The sequence below is a fragment of the Arachis ipaensis genome, chromosome B1, assembly GCF_059453495.1.
Source record: "Arachis ipaensis isolate K30076 ecotype BB chromosome B1, ASM5945349v1, whole genome shotgun sequence".
Classification (NCBI taxonomy): Eukaryota; Viridiplantae; Streptophyta; class Magnoliopsida; order Fabales; family Fabaceae; genus Arachis; species Arachis ipaensis.
Window position 1 is genome coordinate 52,266,623 of NC_142436.1, and position 19,451 is coordinate 52,286,073.

A 19,451-nucleotide genomic window follows, 5' to 3' on the forward strand; every position below is an offset into this window, starting at 1 on the left:
TATCTTTTTAAAATTTTAAAATTTTGTTATCTACTTTCGTTACTTTCATCAGCAGTAACATTCTCTCTATTAAAAATAAACATAATTTTAGTAACAAAGTGTTAATAAAAAGTGTTAGTTTCCTAACATCTTAATTTTTTATGTGTATTTATTAGTATCTTAGTACCTATATAACATTCATTTTTAGAACAAAATTTATTGTATAAATTTATAATAAAATATAAGAGTATTTATCTATTTTGGTCCTCAAAGAATTTCGAATAAGACATTTTAGTCCCCAACTAAAATTAATTACTTGATTGGTCCCTAACAATTAACTCCATCAGTCGCTTAGATCCTTTGCTCCGTCAACTCTAATGGAGGACAAAATAATTCCTGACAATTCTAACAGGGGACAAAATGTTCCCTAACCTCCTCTGTTCGGAAACGACACTGTTCTCTCCCAATTTTCATCATATCTCCCACAACACTAACAGTCTAACACTGTAACTTCAAGTTACACAATGCACACTCTGCAACTTCAATGTTCTCAAGAAGAAAAATTCTCAACTTGTTCTCAACCAATTCATACTCAGGAAACTAATGATTATGTCTCTCAAGTACTTGTCGTCTTCGATGGATCTCACGAATCTAGACAGCAAGTCTGATTTGTTAAGACCCGTCGTCATCGTTGTCATCTCCCTCCTCTTCTGCCCTATCATCTCCATGACCACATTTTCCACCACTCCGATCGTTTCCTTCAGCTTCTTCTCCGAACCAATGTTCAGTATTCACTTCAATTTTCATATGAACGGAAATAGCAATATTGCTCATTGTACTGATAGCTTGGATGCGAGGTCGAAGCTGTCTGCCAACTTGGACTTTGGAAAAGAAAGAATGAAGCACTCGGGGTCCATTTCAAATGAGAACTTGCATATGATGTCGAAAGAGAATCTTCTCATGATGTCTAATGTCCAACAATCTATATTGCTTATCGGAGAGTGGAGAAAGGTATGCCCTTGGGGTAGTTGTGGAACTTGGTCTTGAGGATGTGGTGGACGTTGCCAGGGTTGGAGGTGATGCTATTATCGAGGACATGGAAGTGGATGCTTCTGGTGGGTGAAGTGTGGAGGAGATGGGTATACCAATCACAGAAATTTAAGAAGTGTGTGGTTCATGACATGTTGAGGTAGGTGCGACACGTGTGGCAGTTACACCATGGTTTGATCTTGGAGCTGAAGAAGAGGACGGAAAAGATGGAAAAGAAGACTACGAAGGTGAAGAAGGAGAGTATGAATGTTAGGGTTATGCGGGATATGATGAAAATTGGGAAAGAACAGTGTCATTTTCGAACAAAGAGGTCAGGGATCATTTTGTTCCCTATTAGAGTTGTTAGGAATCATTTTGTCCCATGTTAAAGTTGTCAAAGACCATTTTGTCTTCCGTTAGAGTTGACGGAGCCAAGAACCTAAGTGACTGACGGAATTAATTGTTAGGATTAATCGAGTAATTAATTTTAGTTGGAGACTAAAATGTTTGGTCCGAAATTCTTTAAAGACCAAAATGGGTAAATACTCAAAATATAATATTTGATCATAATCATACAAATATAATAAAAATATCAAATACCATTAGTATTCCTCTTAGCCATAGATAAAACACACTTTAGAGAAATAGTTATAAAAATCTACAGATTATTTTATCCACAAATTTTGTAGATTACACACTTGAAGGAATTTCTCTTTCATGAGTCTTTACATTACAAGAAAAACGTTGAGCACTGTCGAATTTATCGACGGATTTTACGTTGGAAACAATCCAACGATACAACCAATTATTTAATTACCGGAAGATTCTTTGCCCAAAAAGTATTTAATTACTGGTGAAAGGTAATTTTGGCGCTCCACTATTTTCTTTCCCACCTAATTACCATCAGATTTTTTTCGGTAAATCCGACAGTAAATTCAATTTTTTGGATTTTTTTAAAACACAATTAGTGGTTAAATTCTTTTTTATTTTTTATTTAAATTTATGTTTTGCACAATTAGTAGTCAAATTCTAAATAATAGAAACCAAATATGGTAAATTAAATATTAAATGTACAAATAAAATAAAAAGTCAAATAAATAATACAATGAAACAATATAGAATAAAACTCTAATCACTAAAGATCCTGATAGTCGTCGTCATCATCCCCCTGGTCTTGTTGAGGCGGTAGACTAGGTGGTGATGTCGGTGCCCTCCAACATCCCCGCTGCCACTGGCATGCATTTGATCTTGGTACATCACCATTTGTTGCTCCATCCGCTGAAACTGCTCAGCTCCTGCCTCCACTCCAACCTAAGAGAATTTGTGTCTGACACACATGTGAGGATCTCCTAATACCTCTCCGTAAACTGCTGCAGCTACTGACCTTGTTAGTGAAGGCTCCGACTGAGCTCCAGCACCTGCTCCCTAAAATCGACGCCATCCTTGGGATTGATGGGCCTGTTGGTGGTAGAGGTGGATGAAGGTCTCAATGTAGAGGTGCGAAGGTTGTCAGAAAAGAACGATCTAAGACCGTATACGCAATTCTTATACGGCTCAGATGTGGTCTCACGCCAAACAGTGTTTGGATTGACGATTGATGTAACGGAGTTGTTGCTGTCATCTCCAGTATGATGAGATTGTTGGGTTGCGGCCTCCAATCTCTGCATGTAGGACTCTTGTGTAGCACATGTTATGATTAAGACTGTAGTTAATTGAAAACTTTATATCATATGATGTTTACTCAATTAATAATCTGCAGACCGCTGATAAGGAAATCTCTCATTGTTTTCCTTTAAGGTGTGAGTATACTTAAAGGTCTCCACCATTGTCGCATCACGATCCAATGACCTAGACTACAAATATTGAAACAATATGTTAAATCAAGTAATAATGACATTATATTTCAAAAACAAAACAAACTTAATAATAAAATGAAACAAGTTGCATACTAGCCTGGCTTTTATCTTCATGAAAGTTGCTGACCTACCTATATACTTCGACGACCTGGCTGATGTCTTGTTAGCTTTGTTTGTGAGATGACAACATTTGAACCCTTTATTAGTCTCCTAATGGACGTACAATTACTTCTTGATGACCGGGCAGAGCCAAATAGTGAGATGGTCGCACCTTTCACGTACATCCTCAATCATCTGCTGAAGCCGCCTAGCCATCCGATGGTTGAAGATCTTCTTGATCATGGCATCATGAGTCTTGTCCCACATAAATTTCTCCTGTTCAAAGAAGTATTTAGCACTAGTTAATTGAAGTATACCGTATTAAATAAAATAGAAGATATAAACTAGCTAAGGTTTGAATATGTTGAGTTCTCACAGCCCATTTCTGAAACCATCGCTCTCTATTCTCAGCAGGAATCTTCTTGTAGCTTGGACATGGGTGGTCGTACATTAACTTAATGACATTGGTACACTCCTGTGTACATCCATTGTTATTTGGTGCAAACCTATCAATGGAAGACTTAAGTTTAGTAGTTTAAGTCAAATTTGAACTTCAATTATATTTTGAAATTTTAGAAATTTTGGCCAAGTTTCGTTTATAATTAGAAGGCACCGCAAACCATTATGGCAATATATAATACAAAATCAGCAGCAATTTCTATCAACAATCATGAATTCGTAAACATTTTTAGCAGTTCAAACCTACTAACCCAAATCAAACCTATCTTAACAACCTAAATCCACTAAAACAAAATAATTGAATCTAATTAAAGTAAACAAACTACATTGCATTTAAAAGATACTAAAATAGTACTCAAGCCGTCAAACCATCAAGCCAAATCGTCATTCATACGACAGGCAGTGGTAGAGGGGCATCTGGTTGGAATCCGTAAGATGAATCCAGCACTGTGGTGTTTGTTGTAACACCCTACCACACAGAGCTTTATGCCTAGGATGTAAATCAGAGGTGGTGAGGCGCTACGACTTCTAAAAGTGAAATACATACATATATGACAAGGATAATGTAGCTAGGAGCCTTCAAAGTAAAGGGTACGATCAAAACAAAACCAAAGATGCATCGCTTACGAAAAATGATAAGACAGAAAGCTTATATATATATATATGTATGTATGTATGTATGTATGTATGTATGTATGTATGTATGTATGTATGTATTCTACACATACACATACACACGCACACACGCACACATACAATACAATCCTCAAAATATCTACAACAGTAAAGTCCTATTTTTTCCAAATCATCTAAGAGGGATATACAACATAAAGTACAAAAGTAGAGAACAAAATATAAAAGCTAAAACAGAATATAAGCCACAAAAGATAATTCTTCACTTCCAAGAAAGCAAATCTAGCATGCTTAGCGAGGCGCATCACGTTTTGCATCTGAAAAATAACAAATACGTATGGAATAAAAATCCGGGGTTCTCAGTATGGTAACAATGCCCGATAGATAAGATATAAGGCTCTGTGAAGTCGAAGGCAATCCTAAACTTCTATATCCCAGATCAAAGCCTAGAGTTCTCACTAACTAGAAAAATGGTAATTCTACCTAAGGTTTTTAATCTATTTGTTCAGTTTCAGTTTTTTACAAACCAAACCCCCCAATCTCTAGGTGATACAACCCTCAACTCTCCTCTGTCACTTGAGGGATATCTTAATTTCAAACACATACAAAGCATGCAAGTAATACACAATTAAGGAACAGATATAGCATTTAAGTCACATAGCATATAAATATAGATAATCAAATAGCCAATCCAAAACACATATTGCATACCCAAACAAATCATACAATACACATGATGCATGTCTGCCCTATGGTCGATGATATCATTTGTCAGTTATGCAGCCATATCCGACATGTCCAGTAGCGAACCCTGGACAGAAACACTACCTCGCGGAGCAAGTGGGACTAAGCCACAACCCTTGCATACTATCCGCTTAATCCAAAGCAAGTGGAACAAACCACTACTATTGCGTACTATCCAGGCAGGTATTTACGAACTCAACCCGGAGCAAGTGGGACAAATCATAACCCTTGCTATAGCCGAGGTGTCTCAAATACTAATCCGGAGTAAGTAGGACGAACCACAACCCTTGCTACTGCCCAAGTGTTTCAAATACTAACCTGGAACAAGTGGGATGAACCACAATTCTTGCATACTACCCGGCAGGCACATCTCAATCAGACTTACTTCCATTTCCATATTAATTCATTCATATTTCAATCATAATCAATCATTCATCACCTATTAATATCATAATCATTCTCATCATATCTTAATCAAATTTATTCATCATCATCATCTTTCAATATCATAACCATACTCTTCATACTTAGTCATCATCAATCATTCTCATTTCTCATTATCACAATCATCCCTATCACAACTCTCATTTTATTTAACCCATCTTTCCTCAATATCAATTCAACATACTTAATATGTTCGCTCTTATTCCGAAGCCTAAAATCTAGCTATCAGACCTTAAACAGGGGTTACAGAAGTTTACAAGCCTGCCAGAAAGGTCAAACAGTTAAAAAATAGAGTTTTGTGTGAAAAACAGGGTTTGTGCGTACGCATCGTTGCTATGCGTAGGCATGCACCAGAATGAATTTTCAGCCTATGTGTATGCATAATTTCTGTGCATACGCACAACTTATAAAATTTCAGGGTGTGGGTGCGCACGATAAGGTACGTAGGTAACCAAACCAGAAATTCTAGTTTTTCTACAACTTCTCAAATGATGACAAGAAAAATATGTAGAATAGAAAACCAGACACTTATCTTAAGGGTTTTGGCCCAAGATAAGGCCAACGGATCAAAAGCCACAAAACAGGCCCTTGTTGGGCCCACACCCATAATATATAAACCCTTCATTTAGGGCATTTCAGCATTCTTTCCCCCCAAATAAAGAAAGATCCTCGGTGAAAAGAGAGAAGAGAGGAAAGTGCAATGCCCTAAGTCACTATTCACCATGCACCTTCAAATCCACATAACTTTCAAACCGTAATTCTGATTGATGACCCGTTTGTAGCTACGCATTCGTCTCGACTCCCTCTTTGATTCTATCTAACTATTATGGTAACGAATTTCGAAATCCTTGTGCCATTTTTGAGTTTTCCTTCCATTTCATATTTTGGGTATGGAGTGTTGAGATTTTTGTGATTTTGATGCAATAGGGGAGCTCTAGCATGGATTGTAGTTAGATTCCACCCAAGTTTCAAATGAGATAAGGTAAGGTGACTTTTTTCCTCCTTCAAACCTTTATTTCCTATGAGCCTTAGGTTGATATATGTGTGAATTTGGTGATATTAGAGTTGCTTGCTTGATTTTGGTGTTTGGTGTTGTTGTGGAGCAATTCTTGAGGCTTAATTGGTGTTGAGCAAGCTTGATTTAGCCGAAAAGATAAGGATTCAAGGGTTAGAAACCACCATCATTAAGGTACAAATTTTGGTTTTGGATAGAAATTATGTAAAATTATGTTAAAATATAGGTTACTTGCCCCTAGGACAGGATTGAATGCAATTGATTGTTGATATGCTTGAATAATGATTAGTATGAGTTTTGTATTGGTTGATGTGTTTAGCATGAAATTGAGAATGGAACTAATGATTTTTGGAGAAATTGAGAAGTGTTATTTGTTGTTGTTGCGATTGGATAATTGTGATGTATGCATGATTGAATTGGTGTGGTATGATTGCTTATAATGGTGATTGATTTGGAAATTGGACCAGAGACCGTGATAGGATGAGGTATCCCTTATTTGGTAAGTCATGGTAAGTGGTGTATTTGTCATGAGTGATTTGTTGTTGCAATGATGAGAATTGGTTGTATGAATTGATTCCTGGTTTGGTTATTGGTGGGATAGTGTTGGAAAATGAATGATTAGGTTTTTGATGGATTGGATTTAGTTGTTGGGTGGGTCTCAAATGGCTAGTAAATGAATTGGAATTTGTCATTGAGTAAAGGTGATGCCTAGAATTGGTTTTGGGGTGGTATGGGAAAGAAATGAATTGAGAAATGGTAAATGTGTATTATGCAGAATTTGGTAAAATTGGATTTTTGACCAACTTCAATGGGTTATAACTTGGCATTGGCAGTGCAAAATTGAGTGAAACTTATCTTCACTTAAAATAGGTGATGAGAGCTTTAAAACCGTCTAAGAATGAAGAGAAAACAATTTCTATAGCAAAAGTTATGGATGTTTGAAAATGAGTGTTAAAAACTGAATTCTGCAAAAAGCTGGAGCATGTGTACACATAGAGCATGCATACGCATGAATTTAAAAATAGAATTGAAATCGTGCATACGCATAAGACATGCGTACGCATGATGTGCACCCCGAATTGAAAGCGTGCGTACGCATGTCTGGTGCGTACACATGACTGTGCTGATTTTTTGAAAATATTATTTTTGAATTGTTTATCCTATCCAACCAGTTTGTAAACCCCTGTAAACCCCGTATCAGGTTTGATTACTTGTTTTTAAGCTCAGGATAGGGTATGGATAAGTCTAATAAATTAAATTGAATTATTCCCGAATAAATGCTTTGCCAGTAGGACAGGCATGCATCATGTGCATCTATGTGACATTGTTTGCATGTGTATATTGTATTTGGTTTGCCTATGTGAATATTTATATTTAACTACTAATTTCCATACTTGCTATAATTGCTCTTGATCGTGTTTAAACTTCTTACCTGTGTTGCTACTACTAAACTGAATTGATGAATACTGGTACATTGTGATGTTGTGAATAAACTAATACTATTGAGACTGGGTTTTGTTAATGATGATTGTTTGACGACTAAACTAAGACAATGATGATTTACTTGAATCGAATGAGACTAGAGGTAAATGTATAGATGAGGTTTAGAATGTTGATCCAGTTTAGATTTAGTAGAACCCTAGGCTTGAACCTGGTGTGTTTGGAGACTAGGATTGCCTACTGAGTTCATGTAGTTTTACATAGTCTCTATTTGGAACTATTACCCTACTGGGAACCTTTGAATTCTCACTCGTTGTCTACTTTTGTTATTTTTATATGTAGGACGTGATACATCTCGTTGAGCATGCCATACTCTCTATGGAAAGCGAAGACTCCATTACATTTGTATTTTGTGCTTAGTGTTGTTTATTTCTCCACTTTTGTATATGTATATCCCTCTCAAAAGTTGATGTTTGGAGAAACAGGATTATATTTTGTTTAACTTCTAGTTTGTATTATACTTTCTAGCTGGCCTTGTCTTTGCAGGTCGAGACTAGTATTTGCCATGTATTTCCTTTGAACTCTTATATATATATATTTCTTTCATTTCTGTATACCGACGCTTTATATCTTTGACATTTCGAGTACAATGCGATTATTGTTTTGTTACCCTACTTCATAGGCTCCTAGTTAAATTATATTTCTTCCATCTATATATATATGTACTTTGCTTTTAGGTATCGTAATGGCTCGCCACCTTTGATTTACGACTATAGCGTAAGATTTTGTATGGTAGGGTGTTACATATATATTCCAACAAAGGCGGTGCATTGTGATTGCATGCATATCATGTTTTTATTATTTTATTCTATTTTATAATTCAGTCATAACATATTATTATTATTATTTTATTCACCATGCATTTATTATTTTAGGATAAAGTATTATTTTGGTCCTTAACGTTTGGAAAAAATTCTAATTTGGTCCTTAACGTTTCAAACGTCCTATTTCAGTCCCAAAAACTTTTAAACGTCCTATTTTAATCCCAAAAAAGTTTTAAGAGGGTTCAATATTATCCCATCAATAAATTTGACACAAATAATTCACATATTGAAGAGCCAATAACATTTAATTTTAGTATGTAAGTAAAATCGATCTATCAACAATCACTAATAAAAAAGTATTTCCTTTGATTTTGAAGCGTTGATGATTGATTGTTAGAATTTGGAATTTTTTATCAAAAGAAATTGAGGAGAAGAAGTGTTACAAGAAGGTTTGGTTATGTTTTTTTAACACATAGAAGAGATATGACTTAACTAGTAATGTTATTAACGTCTACATAACTCATTTTGTTAACTATTAGTGTCAAATTTAACAGTAGGAAAACATTGAACCTATTTGAAATGTTTTGGGATAGAAATAGGACATTTCAAACGTTAGGGACCAAATTAGAATTTGGTCCAAACATTGGGGACCAAAGTAGTAGTTTACCCATTATTTTATTATATGAAAAATGTATCTTTCGTCTAAATCATTCCATGGTGACACTTCACACATCATGTAATAATTTTGTCTCTCATTTTAAATAGTAATTTTGCATATTTACAATCTCTAAATCAGAATTATTATTTTGATATGTTCATGCTACTTGTATTTTTAGTAAACCGAGAAAATATCTGCACCAATTAAATTTATCTGCATTAACCAACTTTCTCATAATATCTGCAAGGTTATTATCAGTGTGGATTTCCTACCTATACACTTTTTCATCCTCCACTGCTTCATGAACAATATAATATTAAACACCTATGTGCTTTATCCTTGAATGAAGTTGAATTCCTTGCGATATGCAAGGCACTCTGACTATCACAGAATATTAGAATCATTCTCTATTTATAACACCCTATCACCATAAGCCTTACCTCTAGCCGTAAAGCAAAGGATGATAATGCTTCATGACAGTTCTAAAGATCCATACAATAGTATATAATCAAGAAATATTAAGACTAGAAGCCCGATGAAGGAAAAGAAGACCAGATATGTATAAAACAAAGATACAAAGTGCAAAACGTTCACTCACGATAACTAAACCGCGTTGGTACGAAAGGAACAGAACGTAATATATAAAACCTTATAAACAGCTCCAGGATACACAAAGTAGTTAATATAAGAAAAACAAGTGATATATATATATATATATATATATATATATATATATATATATATATATATATATATATATATATATATATATATATATATATACATTCAAAAGGTAACTAGCCGCAGCCCGCGGAGTTTAGGCCGACTAGATAAACTGGATACAATAGAGTTTTTGATAAAAACAGATACATCCTGTCTCTCAAAGTTTAAGCCTTTAAGGCATCAAAGTACAGTAATAAAAAAGTGAGAGGTACTATAACAAAATAAACAAAATATAACACCCGAACCATCCTCTGCTCTGTCACCATCCGCAAACTCACCGAGGTGGGTTGCGACCTGTATCTGAAAAATAACAACATATGGTATGAGAACCAGGAATTCTCTAACAGTGCTCAATAAATAAGATATATAGTTCCGGGAAGCCAAAGATAATCCTAGAACTTCAAACTGATATAAAATTCAACTTATAACAAAATCTTAAACAAAAAAGGGTCATCTAACTTAAGGATTTTCTATTCTACAGAACACCGCTATCCTACAACATTCGCCAACCTATCCTCCATAGGATCTATCGCCACTGCCTACCAAACCTCCTAAATCCCAGAAGAAAATACAAATAGATGCAAGCAATTAAAACACAAGTGAATAGCATATACTGCAAGTAATTCAATAAGCAAGTAAACATGTTATGCTAGTTGGCACAATGCAAGTAAACAAAGCAAACAAACACATAAGAATGCATGTCCTGTTGGCCGTGATATCACTTGTCGGTTCAACTGCCAACCTAACACATCCCCTCGGGATGTCGCCTTTCTGTCACGTATATAAATTGCGCCTTAGAATATAGTACCCTAGCACACTCTTACAGGATATAATGTCCGAGCATACTCTTGTGACCAGAAAGGATGCGGGTGGGAGACTGCCTCAGACCCCACATCTCAACGTAAGTGGGATTAACCACCGTCCTTATTCTGGCACCACAACCTCGACAAGTGGGATTAACTACTATCCTTGCCAAGCGCATAGTGACTTACCAATCATAGTATGTCAGTAATATGTTACCCAATCTCAGTGATCACAGTCATTCTCATTAGTTTCAACAACCTCAATCATTTACTTTTCTCAATTCATTATCAACGTAACACTCCGACAATTTGCTCTAGTTATTCCATTCACAGAACTTTCCAAGTCTAAGTTACCGTCTCTAATCTCATCACAAAAATATCTATTTAAGTCCTTTCATAGTACTCTTCCTTGTCCCAAAGCCTAAATACTAGCTAGGGAATCCTAAACAGTAGTTACAGAGTTTTAGAAAGCTAGAGGAACGCTTGAAAACTTAAAATTCTCCCTTGTTGCATACACATGAGTACTAGTAGAGTCCCAAACTCGCATACGCATGTACTATTTTCATACGCATATCTCAAATTTTTAAAAAAAGTTGTTGTGCTGCAGAATTTAGTTTTTTACACCAAACTCAAACGCGCATAACTTCTTTGTTAAAAATCATTTTTCATCTGTTCTTCAAACGGCACAAACTACATGAACCCAATTTCCATTTAGAATAAATTTCACAAAATTTGGGCATCCGAAAACCAAGTTATGGCCCATTGAAGTTTGTCAAAAATAGGTTTCTACCAAAATTTACAAAACCTCTAGTTTTCAAAACACTCAACTCAAAGCCAAACCAACCATACCCAAAACACTCCTCAATCATTTCTCAAGTATTCAAACACCTAAATCATTCAACTCTCACCCCATCAACTCATTCAACAATTTCCAATCTAACCTAAATCACACCAATACTCATTAATTTCCATCAATTCTCATCAACATCAATAATCATCATCATATTCATTATACACCAATTTCATTCACATTTTCATCCATATTCGTCAACAATCTATAACATCATGCAAATTCATTCAATTTCTATTTCAAAATTCTCATATCACAAACATTTACAATTCTCAACAACAATTCAACCATTCATACAAATTCAACCTATCTTAATGCAACTAGCCTAAGTCTCACGTAACATTACATATTAACTAAAAAAAACCGAAATTATACCTTGGTTGATTTTGTCCAAGAACAAAATCACCACCAAACAAGCTTCCAAGACTTAGCCACCAAAAGCCAACACTAAGGAATCCAATTCACCAATTCAACTCACATTCTAGCTAGTTCATACAATATACCCAAAAATTAACACTAGGACAAATATGACAAACCACAAGAGTACAGAGTTTTCTTATCTTACCCACTATGAATTGGAGTAATACCCAACAATTATCCAATGCTAGTTTGCACCAAAGCAACTAAAAACACAAAATTTCTTCAAAACATGTAACTAAAATATGACATTATATGGTAGACAGAACTGGGCAAAAAATTGGAAGTTTCCTACCATCTTGTTTAGATGAAATCGAAGAGTTCGACGAGAGCTTCACGTGGTTGCAAACGGCATGCCAATCGGAGCTACAAATCACAAGATATGATCAAAAGAAGATGAAGGTGAATAGTAAACCCTTATCTTCTCTCCTTCACTATATCAGATGCTCTCTCCCTCTCTTAGTGGTGAATGAGGCTGAAATGGACTCATTAATGAACTTATATATGTTGGGCTTGGGCCCAGTCTAACCGGTTTGCATTTTTAGTTCATTTGGCCTAACTTCGCGCTAAAATCTTTAAAATAAGTGTTCGGTTTTCTATTCTAAATATTTCTTTAAGTATTTCTGTAGTTTTTATTTTCTCATATGCAGTACTGGACAGACTTAAGTCGATACTGCCGACTAAATTACTGGTACGCGTTTTTACGCATTTTTCGCAGAAAATTATATTTTTCCACTCAGAAAAATCTGCTGAATCCAAATATCACATTTAAATTTTCAAATTAATATTTCTAATTTTCCAACCTATTCTAGAAAATTAAATTATTATTTTATTTTAATTAAACAGCTAATAGGTTTTCGGTTCTTACATCCTCCAAACCTAATTAGAAATTGTCTCCAAAATTTAGGTTTTACCTGAGAATAACTCGGCACAGTCCCTTCGCATCTTTGACTCTAACTCCCAATTGTGCTCTTCTATTCCTGCTTTGCTCCACGCTACTTTTACCAACAAAACTTCTTTTCCGTGCAATATTTTCATACTAGTGTCATCGATCCTTACTGGTTTGACTCGAAACATTAAGTTTTCCTTCAAATAAACCAATTCAGGCTCTAACACGTGAGACGCATCCGGTGTGTACTTACGGCGTTGGGATACATGGAATACGTCATGTAGGTTAAATAGATATGGTGGTAAGGTCACTTGATAAGCCATCGGCCCAATTTGCCTCAACACTTCAAATGGTTCAATGTATCTCGGGTTCAACTTCTTCGTCTTAATTGTTCTTTCGATCCCTGTTATTGGAGTAACATTCAGAAAAACGTTTTCACCCTCTCCAAACTCTAAACATTTTCTTTGTCAATCTGCATAACTTTTCTAATGACTTTGCGCAGTTAAAATCCTAGCTCAAATTTGCTTGATCTTTCCCAGTGGCCTCTGCTATTAATTCCAGTCCCAACACACTTGATTCACCCACTTTATACCAACACAGTAGAGACCGGAACTTCCTACCATACAAAACCTCATACGGAGCCATCCTAACGCTCGCATGAAAGCTATTATTATAAGCAAACTCTACCAATGGCAGGTTACGATCCCAACTTCTCGGCTGATCCAACACACAAGCCCTTAGCATATCTTCCAATATCTGAATAGTCCTCTTCGACTGACCATCCGTTTGCAGATGATACGCTATGCTGAGAGATAGTCTCGTACCAAAAGATTTTTGAAAAGCTCCCCAAAACCTTGATGTGAATCGGGGATCTCGATCCGATACTATAGTTATTGATACACCGTGCAACCTTACTATTTCCTTGATGTATAGTCTCGCCAATTCTTCCAGTGAAAAGTTCATGCTGATAGGCAAAAAGTGAGCGGACTTGGTCAATCGATCCACGATCACCCAAACTATATCAAATCCTGCTCGATTCCTTGGCAAACCCGTTACAAAATCCATACCACACCTTCCCACCTCTATTGAGGAATTTCAAGAGGTTGTAGCATTTTCAACGGTCTTTGATACTCTACCTTCACCTTCTGAGAAATAAAAAATTTGGACACAAGTGTTGCTACATCCTCCTTCCTCCCAGGCCACCAAAACATCTTTAAATCATAGTACATCAGATGAGCGGATATTTTATACGTTTTTTGACATCATTTTCATATAGTTTTTAGCATGTTTTGTTTAATTTTTATTAAGTTTTCATAGGTTTTAGTGTAAAATTTACATTTTTGGATTCTACTTTGAGTTTCTGTATTTTTATGCAATTTTAGGTATTTTTTGGCTGAAATTGAGGAGCTGGAGCAAAAGTCTGATTCAGAGACAGAGAAAGCACTATAGATGCTGTCTGGATCTGACCTCCTTGCCTTCAAAAGAGCTTTTCTGGAGCTACAGAAGTTCAAATGGAGCATTCTTAAAGGCTATGAAAAGCTTACTTCCGGAGCTTTCCAACAATGTATAATAGTCTATACGTTACTTCAGAATTGAAGTCCCAAAACTGGCATCCAATACCAGCCTTCTGCCTCAGTCCAGGCGTCCAGCGCCCACAAGGAGGAGACCAGTGTCCAAATGCCCAAAGAGGACCCCTTAGCCAGCGTTCAATGCCCTAGAGGCCTTCTAGCACGTGGATCTCATCAAAACTCAGCCTAAACACTTACCAAGTGGGTCCCAAAAGTAGATTTTAGTACTAAAAGACTATTTTACCCTTTCTTATGTAATCCTTAGTCATTAGCTTAGTATTTAAAGAACTTTTACACAATCTTCAAAGGGGACATTTGCCATATTTCGTTTTTCACATTGTATTTTCTATCAGTATGAGTTTCTAAACCTCCTAGGTTGAGGGGAGGAGCCCTACTGAGTTTTATGGATTAATAAAAGTATTACTGTTTCGTTTCAACATGTGTTTGATTCAATTCTAAGATGTATCTTCGTTCTTCAACTTGATGAATAGGATGACTGATGAGCGGATAATTTATTCGCTTTTTGGCATTGTTTTTAGTATGTTTTTAGTAGGATCTAGTTACTTTTAAGGATGTTTTTATTAGTTTTTATGTTAAATTCACATTTCTGGACTTTACTATGAGTTTGTGTATTTTTCTGTGATTTCAGGTATTTTCTGGCTGAAATTGAGGGACTTGAGCAAAAATCAGATTCAGAGGTTGAAGAAGGACTGCTGATGCTGTTGGATTCTGACCTCCCTGCACTCAAAGTGGATTTTCTGGAGCTACAGAACTTCAAATGGCGCGCTTCCAATTGCGTTGGAAAGTAGACATCCAGAGCTTTCCACCAATATATAGTAGTCCATACTTTGCTCAAGTGTAGATGATGAAAAAGGGCATTGAACGCCAGTTCTATGCTGCAGTCTGGAGTTAAACACCAGAAACACGTCACAAACCAGAGTTGAACGCCAAAAATACGTTACAACTTGGCGTTCAACTCCAAAAGAAGCCTCTGCACGTGTAAACTTCAAGCTCAGCCCAAGCACACACCAAGTGGGCCCCGAAAGTGAATTTCTGCATCAATTACTTACTTATGTAAACCCTAGTAACTAGTTTAGTATAAATAGGACTTTTTACTATTGTATTTACATCTTCGGATCGTCTTGGGACGTCTAGTTCTTAGATCATGGAGGGCTGGCCATTCGGCCATGCCTGAACTTTATCACTTATGTATTTTCAACGGTAGAATTTCTACACACCATAGATTAAGGTGTGGAGCTCTACTGTTCCTCATGAATTAATACAAAGTACTATTGTTTTTCTATTCAATTCAACTTATTCCGCTTCTAAGATATCCGTTTGCACTTCAACATGAATGTGATGATCGTGAAAGTCATCATCATTCCCTATGAACACGTGCCTGACAACCACTTCCGTTCTACCTTAGATTGAATGAGTATCTCTTGGATTCCTTAATCAGAATCTTTGTGGTATAAGTTAGAACCCATGGATGGCCATTCCTGAGATCCGAAAAGTCTAAACCTTGTCTGTGGTATTTCGAGTAGGATCTGGGAAGGGATGGCTGTGACGAGCTTCAAACTCGCGAGTGCTGGGCGTAGTGACAGACGCAAAAGGATCAATGGATCCTATTCCAGTATGATCGAGAACCGACAGATGATTAGCCATGCAGTGACAGCGCATTGGACCATTTTCACTGAGAGGACAGGATGTAGCCATTGACAACGGTGATGCTTAACATACAGCTTGCCATAGAAAGGAGTAGGACTGATTGGATGAAGACAGCAGGAAAGCAGAGGTTCAGAGGAATGAAAGCATCTCTATACGCTTATCTGAAATTCTCACCAATGAATTACATAAGTATCCCTATCCTGTTTTATGTTTTATTTACTATTATTATTCGAAAACTCCATAACCATTTAATATCCTCCTGACTGAGATTTACAAGATGACCATAGCTTGCTTCATACCAACAATCTCCGTGGGATTGACCCTTACTCACGTAAGGTTTTATTACTTGGACGACCCAATGCACTTGCTGGTTAGTTGTATCGAAGTTGTGACAAATTATGAATTAAGATTAGAGCACCAAGTTTTTGGAGCCATTACCAGGGATCACAATTTCGTGCTCCAATGACCCGTGACAATCATCTTTGTTCTTCATACTAAGATCGTGTGCCTGACAACGACCCATGTTCTTCTTGGGTTTGTGTGAATACGTAACTGGAAATCATCTAACCACCAGCTTGATTATACATCTCTTAGACGGTGGTGCACAAAATTGTGATCCCTGGTGATGGCTCCAAAAACTTGGTGCTCTAATCTTAATTCATGATTTGTCACAACTTCGATACAACTAACCAGCAAGTGCACTGGGTCGTCCAAGTAATAAAACCTTACGTGAGTAAGGGTCGATCCCACGGAGATTCTCGGCTTGAAGCAAGCTATGGTCACCTTGTAAATCTCAGTCAGGCGGATATCAAATGATTATGGAGTTTTTGAATAATAATAATAAATAAACAGAAAATAAAGATAGAAATACTTATGTAAATTATTGGTGAGAATTTCAGATAAGCGTATAGAGATGCTTTCGTTCCTCTGAACCTCTGCTTTCCTGCTGTCTTCATCCAACCAATCCTACTCCTTTCCATGGCAAGCTTTATATAGGGCATCACCGTTGTCAATGGCTACATCCCATCCTCTCTGTGAAAAAGGTCCAAATGCTCTGTCACGGCACGGCTAATCATCTGGAGGTTCTCGATCATACTGGAATAGGGTTCACCCTCCTTTTGCGTCTGTCACTACGCCTAGCACTCACGAGTTTAAAGTTCGTCACAGCCATCCCTTCCCAGATCCTACTCGGAATACCACAGACAAGGTTTAGACTTTCCGGATCTCAGGAATGGCCATCCATGGGTTCTAACTTAAACCACGAAGATTCTAATATCTTGGACTCGGTCCCCTATATTAGATATCTAAGGGATACTCATTCTAGCTTGTTTGCATGTAGAACGGAAGTGTTTGTCAGGCACGCGTTCATAAGTGAGAATGATGATGAGCGTCACATAATCATCACATTCATCATGTTCTTGGGTGCGAATGGATATCTTAGAAGCGGAATAAGTTGAATTGAATATAAAACAGTAGTACTTTGCATTAAATCATGAGGAACAGCAGAGCTCCACACCTTAATCTATGGAGTGCAGAAACTCTACCGTTGAAAAATACATAAGTGAAAGGTTCAGGCATGGCCGAATGGCCAGTCCCCATGATCTAAGAACTAGACGTCCCAAGATGATCCGAATATCAAAAGGTAATCAAAAGATTAAAATACAATAGTAAAAAGTCCTATTTATACTAGACTAGCTACTAGGGTTTACAGAAGTAAGTAATTGATGCAGAAATCCACTTCCGGGGCCCACTTGGTGTGTGCTTGGGCTGAGCTTGAAGTTTACACGTGGAGAGGTCATTCTTGGAGTTGAACGCCAAGTTGTAACGTGTTTTTGGCGTTCAACTCTGGTTTGTGACGTGTTTCTAGCGTTTAACTCCAGACTACAGCGTAGAACTGGCGTTCAACGCCCTTTTGCGTCATCTAAACTTGGGCAAAGTATGGACTATTATATATTGCTGGAAAGCCCTGGATGTCTACTTTCCAACGCCGTTGAGAGAGCACCATTTGGAGTTCTGTAGCTCATGAAAATCCACTTTGAGTTTAGGGAGGTCAGAATCCAACAGCATGAGCAGTCCTTCTTCAACCTCTGAATTTGATTTTTGCTCGAGTCCCTCAATTTCATCTAGAAAATTCCTGAAATCCCAGAAAAACACACAAACTCATAGTAAAGTCCAAAAATGTGAATTTAACATAAAAACTAATAAAAACATCCCTAAAAGTAACTAGATCCTACTAAAAACATACTAAAAACAATGCCAAAAAGCGTATAAATTATCCGCTCATCACAACACCAAACTTAAATTGTTGCTTGTCCCCAAGCAACTGAAAATCAAATAAGATAAAAAGAAGAGAATATACTATAAATTCCAAAATATCAATGAAACATATCCCCAATCAGATGAGCGGGACTTGTAGCTTTTTGCCTCTTGAATAGTTTTGGCATCTCACTTTATCCATTGAGGTTCAGAATGATTGGTATCTATAGGAACTTAGAGTTCAGATAGTGTTATTGATTCTCCTAGTTTAGTATGTTGATTCTTGAACACAGCTACTTTATGTGTCTTGGCCGTGGCCCTAAGCACTTTGTTTTCCAGTATTACCACCGGATACATAAATGCCATAGACACATAACTGGGTGAACCTTTTCAGATTGTGACTCAGCTTTGCTAAAGTCCCCAATTAGAGGTGTCCAGGGTTCTTAAGCACACTCTGTTTTTGCTTTGGACCTTGACTTTAACCGCTCAGTCTCAAGTTTTCACTTGACACCTTCACGTCACAAGCACATGGTTAGGGATAGCTTGGTTTAGTCGCTTAGGCCAGGATTTTATTCCTTTAGGCCCCCCTATCCACTGATGCTCAAAGCCTTGGGATCCTTTTTATTACCCTTGCCTTTTGGTTTTAACGGTTACTGGCTTTTTGCTCTTGCCTTTTAGTTTTAAGAGCTTTTGGCTTTTTCTACTTGCTTTTTCTTTTTCTATTTTTTTTTCTTTTGTTTTTGCCATTTTTTTCTGCAAGCTTTGTATTCACTGCTTTTTCTTGCTTCAAGAATCATTTTTATGATTTTTCAGATTATCAAATAACATTTCTCCTTGTCATCATTCTTTCAAGAGCCAACATATTTAACATTCATAAACAACAACTTCAAAAGACATATGCACTGTTCAATTATTCATTCAGAAAACAAAAAGTATTGTCACCACATCAATATAATTAAACTAAGTTCAAGGATAAATTCGAAACTCATGCACTTCTTGTTCTTTTGAATTAAAAACATTTTTCATTTAAGAGAGGTGATGGATTCATAGGACATTCATAACTTTAAGACAAGGTTACTAAATACTAATGATCATGT

General features: G+C 36.6%; 1 protein-coding gene across 1 annotated transcript in view; it reads right to left on the reverse strand.

Annotated features, from left to right (window-relative positions):
* Window positions 1-2,753: 2,753 nt before the first annotated feature.
* LOC148576561 (uncharacterized) overlaps window positions 2,754-19,451 on the reverse strand; it is a 39,043-nt gene continuing 22,345 nt past the window's right edge. Inside the window, exons 3-5 of the mRNA XM_088502754.1 lie at window positions 3,340-3,438; window positions 3,147-3,239; window positions 2,754-2,861 (exon numbers count right to left, since the gene is read on the reverse strand). Coding sequence (XP_088358880.1) covers window positions 2,754-2,861; window positions 3,147-3,239; window positions 3,340-3,438 — 300 coding nt within the window. The remainder of the gene's footprint in view (window positions 2,862-3,146; window positions 3,240-3,339; window positions 3,439-19,451) is intronic.